Here is a 10,122-nt window from a genome sequence, read left to right on the forward strand (position 1 = left end):
AAAGGTAAAATTTCCAAGTTTATGGAATTTGTTTTTATTTCATTTGTTCCCGTTGACAAATGGGGCAGTAAATTCTTTTTTTTTTTTTTTTTTTTTGTCTTTTTGAGACAGGGGTTCACTATGCAGTTCAGGCTGGCCTTGAACTCACTTTGTAGCCCACACTGGACTTAATTCCAATTATCTCCCCCACCAAACACACTTTGGGTGCTAGAGATTAACCTAGGGCTTTGCAAGTGCTAGGCAACTCTCTACCACTGAGCACACTCTTAGTCCTACATAATATCTTGAAGTTCAATTCACTCTGCTCTGAAATTGTTTTTGACTACAATAAACATTAGAACACAAAATCACAGCATGGCTCATAATTCGATAATTAAGGTAAGCCCAGCTAATTAAGGAACAAGCTAAGTCTAAATAGGTAGATTAGCATTTAAAGGCAGTAAAAAGAGATAAAAGTATACAGTCTTGATTTTGTTTAAAACATAAAATCTATAATGAATGAAAGTGTCACTTTCTTCAGTATAATTTAATAAGTTTCCAGCTGATTAACATAATCAAGCAAATTACCGTTTTATCTTCATCCAGGAAAATCTCTCTGGCTTCCTCATAATTACAAAACTCTTCCTGGCACTCTCTTTCTAGGTCACTGGGAAGGAAAAGCTCCAAATCAAACCTATTGTATAGGAGGTGGCGATGTATGAAAAAGTTCGCTTCTTCTTTTGATGCAAAGACTAATAATAAAGAAATAAAAAAAATTCAAACACTGATAAACATAAAGCATAAAATTCCTGTTTTATCTGTAGAACAAGTTAGTAGTTCTTCTGATGTGGTTAAATTATACCAAATTTTCTTGTATGGTTTTATTTTTTACTTATTTATATATAGTTATGTATTTATTTATTTGTTTTTAAATCTAGTTGACTCAATGGTAAGGACTGGTTTATGATCATGATCAATTACTTCATCTGTAAAATACAGGAATGGGATTGGGTTATCTGTTGACTCTCTGTTAGCTCCCAAATTAAACAAAACAAAACCAGAACCAAACACTGAGTTTTACATGTATTCCATTATTAATCTTGTAATTTTGGGGGCTGGGGATTTAGCTCAGCGGCAAAAAAGTGCCTGCCTGGCAAGCGCAAGGTCGTGAGTTCGGTTCCCGGTACCGGAGAAAAACCAAAAAAAAAAAAAAAAAATCTTGTAATTTTGAAGGGGGAAAGGGAAAAGAAAATTTGCTGTTTTCTATTTAAGAGAAAAGTGTAAATTAAAATTCATTTTTATATTTATTTATTTTAAACACTGTATGGTATTTCTCATTTGAGTGAACATTTTTATGTTTAATTTATGACTTTCGGGTCTAAGAATTATCTAAATTGGAGCATTTGTTATCATGCCAAAAACATGATTCCTGTTACTACATGCAATCTACAAAAATATAAATTATTAAAGAACCACTGGTTTAAAGAAGAGTTCACTTAAATGTCATCAAGTATCTGTCATTCAGAGTAAATGGGGACAACGTGGTGAGTTCAATTCCCAGTACTGAAAAAAATAAAACAAACAAACAAAAAAACAAACAAACAAAAAAGAGTAAATGGAGGGTGCTGGGGATTTAGCTCAGATGCACAGCATATGCCTGGCAAGCACAAGGTCATGAGTTCGATTCCCAGTACCGGGGGAAAAAAAAAAGAAAAAAAAAAGAGTAAATGGGAAAAAAAGAGTTTAAATGCAAAGTTTGACATTTGGAAGCAATCTTTGTGATTTAAGTCTTAGCACCTCCCAAATTTAAATACTGTGCAACCTTCCTCTCCAAAAACAAACTGGGTAATTACATCGGCATCCATCCTGATTTTGATGGTGTGCTGTTTTATGTTTCTTGGGAAATAAAGTCTTAGTGGTCCAGGTAGTGATTTAAAATTGATAATTAAACATTAAAAATAAACTTCTTTTAGGGCCCAATTCTTCCTGACTGCATAAGTGATTTGTTTAAAATCCTTAGGGTCTACAACTTCAATAATGAATTGAGTGGATGAGGAAGAAAACACATATATTTTTTACAGTACTTGAGATAAAAGTCCAGTGAGAGATGGACACAGTAATGTGAATTCCTTATTATAATAGTAAATGCATGCATGTATATGTGTATGTCTGAGTTATTTCTACTATTTATTAACACATCTATCTGTCTATGTACAAATATCTGTACAGTACTTACTACTTGCCAAGCCATATATATTTTTTTCTATTACATGTTTGTGACACATGATGGTTACATTCATTGGGGGTAGCTGGTACATGTACCTAACACATCTTCTTTTTACATCTCCTTTCCTCTCTTCCCTTTCCCATCCTCTGTCTCTTCGTTCCTTTCCATCTGCACAAGATCTATCTCCCTGTTTCCCTTTATCTACCTTTTATTTTACTTATAATTTGGGTTTCTCATGTAAGAGAAACCATACAATATTTAAGTTTTGTATAGCTTCATTTATTTACTTCTTTTGGTCTTTTTGAGACAAGGTCTCACTATGCAATTCAGGCTGGCCTTGAGCTCACTTTTTAGCCCAGGCTGGCCTCGAGCTTGCAACAATCCTCCTGCCTCAGCCTCCTGAGTGCTGGGATTACAGGCATGCACCATCACGCCTGGCTTGGTTTTGTATGACTTTAAAATCTGAGCCAAGGAAATAACATCAGGAACTGAGCATGGTGGTAAACACCTGTAATCCCAGCTACTTGTAAGGCTCAAGCAGAAGGAATGAAAGTTCTAGGACAGCCTGAGCAACTCAGCAAGACATTGGCTCAGATAAAAATAAAATGCTGAGGATATAGCTCAGTAGTAGAGTGTTTGCCTAGAATGTTCAAGTTCAAATTTGAGTTTGATCCCTAGTACTGGAAAAAATCCCATCATGGCAACATTTCAAAACCTACAAACCTTAAACTCATTCTGGGGTCACACAAAGTTAAGTGATTATGCTAAGATCATAGGCTGAGACTGGAATTCAGAAACCTTCTGACAGCTACATCAAAATGATTAAAAGAATTTAAAAATGATGACTCTTCTCACTGTTAACCACTACCAAAGGAAGAATATACTAAGGTGAACAATTGCAAGACAGTTCCCTAGAAAGCATGATTTGGAAAACTAACGCTGGTTTGTGAGTGATCTTGGGTTGGCTATTTATTCTTAGTCCCTTGAGAGCAGTCACATGTTGTTCAAGGTTTTTTTTTTTCTAAAATTAATCATCTTTTTAAACAGGTCTGAATCTTCTAGAGCTGTTTCATCCAATACAGTGGCCACTGAACATATATAGTTACTAAGCCCTTGAAAGGCAGCCATTCTGAATTGAGATGTACTGAAAATACAAAAAATACACAAGATTTGAAGGATTTAGTATGGAGGGAAAAAAAGAGGATGTGATACATCTCAATGAAGATTTATGCTGCTCTTCTTTGAGATAATGATATTTTAGATACTTGGCTAAATTAAATACATTATTAAAATTAATTTTATTTCTTTTAAAAACGTGTATTAGAAAAATTTAAATTATTTTTGTGGCTCACGTTATATTTCTTTTGCCTAGCTCTATTCTAGAATGTCAATTTCTATGTTGTAAATAACATATGGGCTACTGGAATCAAGGGGGAAGCTAGGATGCAATAATTGTTGATAGTTATTTTATATTAAAAAGTGTGGGCGTGGTGGCACATGCTTCTAATTCCTGCACTTTGGGAGGCTGACGCAGGAGGATTGGCATGAGTTTGAGGCTAGCCTGGGCTACACAATGTGCTCAACGCCAGTTTGACCTACATAATGAGATCCTGTGTCAAAACACCAAAAAAAAAAAAAAAAAAAGAAAAGAAAAGAAAAAGAAAAGCATAAAAGAATTGAGCTAAAAAGTGGACGACAGGCCAATGTAATTAAATACTTCTGTTCTTTTCCCTCAAATGAGGGAAACTTCCTGTACATTTTATGTTGCCCCCAAGTGGAGAAAGAATGAAAAATTTCCAAGCTTTTATCATCCCCCGGGTCTACAAAGGCTTCCCAACTGGTGCCCTTATTCTTGTATAACACAACCTCCAGAAAGATCCTTTTAAAAGGTAAGTCAGACTTTGTTCTTATTTCCTGTACATCTATGTGTGTGTGTCTGTGTGTGTGTGTGTGTGTGGTACTGGAGACTAAACTCAGGGCTTTCACACTGAGCTACATCACCAGCCCATTTTTATTTTTATTTTTAAATTTTAAGACAAAGTGTCACTAACTTGCTTGCACTGGGCTCACCCTTGCGATTCTCCTGTTTCAGCCTCCCAGAGGGCTGGGATTACCAATGTGCAATGCCATGCTTGGCTCATTCTTTATTTGCGACAAGGTCTTGTTAAACTGCCCAGGCTCACCTGGAACTTCTGGCCCATCTGCCTTAGTTACTATACCTGGCTGCTTTTAAAATCTCCTAGTATCAGTTTCGTTTTCCAGGAATAAAAACTAAACTTCTTACAATGGCCTATGGGCCCTGTACAAGCTGGTTGCAAGTCCTTACTTCTCTGACCTCATCTCCAACCCGTTATGTATTCTGCTGAAGCTATGCCAGGTTGGCTTTCAACACACTTGGTTCTCTACTGTCTTTGTGTTTCCTGTTTTCTTTGAATGCAGTTTTTTCTTTCAGTTTGCTCTTACAGCTCCTTCAAGATCTTGTTCAATGTTACCTCAAACTCTCCCCTCTACCCACTCACCTCAGATACACCTAGTCCACACTCTGCCTTTCTCTATAGCATCAGTACCACCTCAGGATCGGTATGTCTTAATTCTCTGTTACCACTGTTCCCCTTGGCTTGACCACTAAAGAGGTGCTCAAAGCATTACTGAATGAGAAAACTCAACTTTCCTAATGCAGGAAGACATTCTTGGCCCTGAACTCAACCAGCAGACGCAATTCATACGTATAATCTGATGTTACTCAACTTGGCATAGGTTTAAGGTATTATGAAGCAACTCAGCCATATTCACTGCATAAAATCGAATTTCAGAATGAAGAATAAGAAATCTACCTCTGTGTTGGTAGTTTTCAGATCTTTACTTTCATTGGCTAAAAGAGCAGTGCCGAATTTCTCATGTTCAAGCAAGTATCTGAATTAGAACTCCTTCCAGGGACTCAATAAAGCTGATTTTTTTTTTTTTTTTTTTTTGGTTTTTTTCTGGTACTGGGAATCGAACTCACGACCTTGCGCTTGCCAGGCAGGCGCTGTGCTGCTGAGCTAAATCCCTAGCCCCTTGTTTTCCCTTTTTGAGACAATATTGTGCTACATACCTCAGGCTGGCCCTAGACTTGCAATTTTCCTGTCTCAGGCTCCTGAGTGCTGGGATACAGATGTGTATGTCCCCCACAACAGGCCTCATACTAAGGCTAATTTTTAATTTGAGGGGAAAATAAAAAGAGAGGCATAAACATTTTAAGTTTTCTTGAAATGATATTTATCCTAATATCATACATGATATTTATTATTAATCACTGTATTGTGATTGATCTTATATTAAAATATCCTGCCAGGAGCTTCTGTTTCCTGCCTTCCTGAGTGTCAAAGCACTAACTCTGTCAGTGGCTAACTTTGGACTTAACCTTCAGTACCAGGTCAAGTTTTTCCCTGCATCCCTTAAGATCTCGGGAGAAATACTGCCTTTTGTCTCCTCGAGTCTAAGTAACCCTGATTTTATTTCTTTTGTTTGTTTGTTTGTTTTTGTTTTTTTTTTTCCGGCACTGGGAATCGAACTCATGACCTTGCGCTTGCCAGGCAGGCGCTGTGCCACTGAGCTAAATCCCAGCCTCCGCTGATTTTATTTCTAATTGGAAGGAAGCAAACTTCCCTACCCTGGAAAGCCCTTGGTTCTCAGTGAGAGATCCTGTTTTCCTCTTGACCACGGCTGGAGGGAGGATGCACTGACCTTTGCAAATGCTCCTGTAATCTTCCCTTCTCTGTTTTTCTTGTCTTAGACTATCTTAAGAGGTTGTCTGTGTATTCCACTGTTACAAATCCATCAACCTAAATATTTTATTTTCTTCCTCTCTTCTATCTCCCCATGTTTTCGAAATAAGCTCCTTTTTAAGTCATTTCAACTCTATCCTACTACTGTATGAGAATTTTGCTGAAGGTCTTCTCCTTTTTTTAGTTACAGTTGTATTCCGTACACAGCCTCACTCTCTACAGATTCGGTTGCCTGAGGTCAGTTACAGTCTGAAAAGGGTTTTTTTTTGTCTTTTTAAGACAAGGTCTCGCTATGCAGTTCAGGCTGGCCTTGAGCTTACTTTGTAGCCCAGGCTGCCCTCAAACTCGCGATGATCCTCCTGCCTCAGCCTCTCCAGTGCTGGAATTACAGGCGTGCGCCACCACGCCCGGCTCAACAGTCTGAAAATATTAAATGGAAAATTCCAGATACAAACCAGTCATAGGTTTTAAATTGTAGGTAATTCTAAGTAGCACAATGAAATCTCCCACCTCTTGTTCAGTTCTGCCCAGAATGTCAATCACCCTTGGTCCAGCGTATCCACATAGTATATACTACCAGCTCATTAGTCACTTAGTAGCAATCTTGATTACTGGATCAACTTCATGGTACTCAGGCTTACATATAGGGTTCATTCAGTACCATGTGAAGTTTTAGGGGTTTACTGGTAGTTTTGGAATGAATCTTCTGTGGATAAGGAGGAACTATCTCCATTTATTATGTCCCATTTGCAGATGGGAAGCATTGATAGTGTGTCATATAACTCTCCTGGGCCAGGGTTTTGCTAGTCTCTCTTCTCTGCTCTAGGGGTTCTCTGTTTCTACCTCCGTTACAGAATTTATGGAGACTGTATGTTTATCCCCCGCCCTTCCCACCAGATGCAGAGGTCCACCAAGATAGGAGTTACACTCCTTCATTTATACATCTCCAATACCTGTACTGGCATACAGTATATGCTCACAGCATAGTGATGAAACAAGTTAGCTTTCAAAGTGTTGGATCTCTCATCTTCATATCCTGTAGACATCTGTAGTCCTCTACACTCAAGTATGATTTCTAAATTCCTTCCATAGTGTATAATGTTCTTGAGAGTAATCTTTATGCCTGGGTCATGTGAATGAATCAATACATTCACATTCTGGGGTGTCACATTGGGTCCTACTAAGTACAGACCACCTATCTGCCTTATATATGTGGCTTAGATAGTTGGTATGACTTGGGAGGTCCAATTGCAGATGGAAAGTATTGTGACATCGGAGTTTGCGTCTTTTAACTTAGGGTATTATCCTAAGACAGACACACACACACACACATTCAATAAACTGTCTTAATCCTGAACAAGTCCGTCAGAAGTATTAGTGTAAGAAACCCCTCTCAAATAAAAAAGAGCTGACGGAGGATCTGATGCGAAGGGGTAAAAGACGTGCATGTTTGGTACTGGGGTGGGGAAGGGAGATAAATAGACAGGGAGGAGAATGCTGAGAGCCAAAGGCAATTTTCCTTTTTCTTTCTTTGTTTCTGGCTTTTCCGGGTAAGGATTTTAAAATGCAGGCAAAGAACCAACGTGTTTATGACCTAGAACCTAAAAAGCATGGACTTCTAGATAAGTGAGCTCCAACCATCTTTCAACCATCTGCCTTTATCTGACAAGTAGACTTTTCAAAGTTAGAAAGAACCCGAGAGATCATTCTGCCTCTACCCTCATCACTTGACAGATGAAGGAATTTCAGCTCAAAGGCATCAAGAATTTTGCCCAGAGTCTCACAAGCAGTCCATACTAGGGGCTCAGGGTGTCAGGGTGTAGCTCAGGGGTTGATTGCGTGCCCAGCATACCCAAAGCCCTCCGTTTCAACCCTAGCAGCGAAACAAAACAAAACAAAAAAAAGCAAGTCTATACTAGATCAGGACGCCCTGTCCATTCTTCCAGAAACAACAAGCAATTGTGTTCCTTATGATTACCACACGGCTTTATCTAGAAAAAGTCACTCATTTTCAGAAATCTAAACCAGATCTGAAGCATATATTGTACCAAAGGAGACTCACAGAGATAAATTCGTACGCATTGTAAAGAACATAAAAGTCCAAAACATTACCAAATAAACCACAAATTAAACTAAACGCTAGTTTAGTGCTTCTGTGGTTCATGGAGGCATCTAATTCCCGCTTGAGATTTCTAATAGGCGGCTCGGGTTTCCAGGAGGGCTTTCTCGGAAACAGTCCTGCTTACCTTCTTCTGGCGCATGCCTGGCATCCTTTCCATTGCTTGTGTAAGGAGGAAACGCTAAGGTAACTATGGGCAGTTGGCTGAGTAGAATCAGAAGTGTGAACATAGTCCGGCAGCTGTCAAACAAACTAAAACAAAGAAAAAAACATGCATCAAAAAAGTCCCTGGCTCAATAGTTTTGAGTTTCGGTAGGAACTGAGTCACCTGACCTGTCGTACCCAAAACCTCCGCGCGAATGCGCCCCGAGCGCGGTTTCGGTTGCCAGGATCTGGCGCGCGCCGGGAAAGCGACCCCCGAGAGCGCCCGGGGACGCGCGCTGCGCCGGCCCCTCCCGCCTCTGCCGAGCGCCGATCTGATACTTTCGCTCGGTGTTGAGGTCGGATCGCGCTCGGGCTCCGCACCTGTATCTCCCGGCACATGTTCCAGCAGCCCGGGAACCGGAGGGATCCCTGTGGTTTGGAGCCGCAGGCCCTCGGTCTCTGGCGCCCAGCTAAGTCTCAGAGACAATCCGGCCTCGCTCTCCGGCCCTGCGCGCAAAGGGGGCGCCCGCCCTCACCCGACGAGGCCGCCGCCAGCAGTGGGACGGAAGACTCGGCGGCCTGGGGACAGACACCTGGTGGCGCTCCTCCCCCGGGGCCGGCTCACCTGCGGCGGGCGGGCCTCCGCCGGCGCCTCCTGGCTCTGTCCCAAGCCCTGGGTGAGCCGGTTTGTCTCCGGTCACCGGCTGTGCCTCGGCCTTGGTGACGCGGCTGGCAGGTGTGAGACTCGTTTCTAGAGCCTGGGTTTGTCTGTTATCAGCGCTCGGAGTTAAGCAGAACACCAGCCCAGCGCCGGGGTTTTTCTCTTTGAGTTGCATCAAGCTAGGGGTTACTTTAGGTCAATTATCCTCAAAGAGTTATCCAGAGATGAGAATAAAATAATACATCAGAGAAGATACACTTAGTTAATAATAGGAAATAAGAACTGACCTGAAAATGAATTGATTAGTTCTCAAGTGGTGGTTCGCCAGGTCCGATGGATGTCTCCAAAATCCTTTCACGGGATCTCTGAGGTCAGAATTATTTCCAGGCCCGGTGTGCTGGTGCTCGCTTGTAATCTCAGCTGGTTGAGGCAAGAGGATCCTCAGGAGTTCGAGGCAAGCCGGCCCTACGCACTAGTTCAAGGCCAGCCTGAGCTAAGTACGGGAGACCCTGTTTCAGAGACTCTGGAGGGAGAGAAGAAAGAGAGAGAAGGAGGGAGAGGGAGGGAGGGAGGAAGAGAGGATGATTTGACCTTTTCACTTTTGTTCCAAAGGCTATTTGGCCTATAATGACGTCATCACTCTGCTGAGTAATAAAATACCCACGAGTATATGCTTGTGTTTTCTAGTATTTCTATGGTGGTAGGTTTAAAGTATCAATATGTACATTTTATATAAAGATTTATATAGATTAACAAAATCTGCTTGTTCTCTTGTTATTTCTAGGTATCTTTGGTCATATCTACCAGGATAGCTCTTACTTCACTATTCTTAGAGAAATAATTATCTTGAAGTCTCGAACTGTTCTTTAAGTTTATATGGAGACAGCCAAATAAAATAAGTACACATTGCTATCTTGATTTGAAATAATATTTTGGAAATTTCTTTTTCTTTCTTTCTCTCTTTCTTTCTTTCTTTCTTTCTTTCTTTTTTTTTTTTTTTTGAGACAGTGTCTTGCTATGTAGTCCAGGCTGGCCTTGAACCCATGGCTGTCATCTTACTTCAGCCTCCTAAGTGCTAGGATTACAGGCATGTGCCACTACACCTGGCTATTTTATTTTTTTTTTTGGTACCAGGTATCAAACTCAAGACCTTGTGCTTGCCTGGTAGGCACTTGTGCAGCTGAGCTATATCCCCAGCCCTACCTGGCTATTTTAATTTTTGATT

At 40.5% G+C, this 10,122-nt stretch overlaps 1 protein-coding gene across 1 annotated transcript in view; it reads right to left on the bottom strand.

Moving 5' to 3' along the window:
- Prrg4 (proline rich Gla (G-carboxyglutamic acid) 4 (transmembrane)) overlaps positions 1–8,546 on the bottom strand; it is a gene marked incomplete in the record, with an annotated part of 21,767 nt that extends 13,221 nt beyond the window's left edge. Inside the window, 3 exon segments of the mRNA XM_013514331.1 lie at positions 568–731; positions 8,220–8,344; positions 8,426–8,546. Coding sequence (XP_013369785.1) covers positions 568–731; positions 8,220–8,322 — 267 coding nt within the window.
- Positions 8,547–10,122: the final 1,576 nt, after the last annotated feature.

This window comes from Chinchilla lanigera, unplaced genomic scaffold (assembly GCF_000276665.1).
Source record: "Chinchilla lanigera isolate Chin_1 unplaced genomic scaffold, ChiLan1.0 scaffold00021, whole genome shotgun sequence".
NCBI classification, from domain to species: domain Eukaryota; kingdom Metazoa; phylum Chordata; class Mammalia; order Rodentia; family Chinchillidae; genus Chinchilla; species Chinchilla lanigera.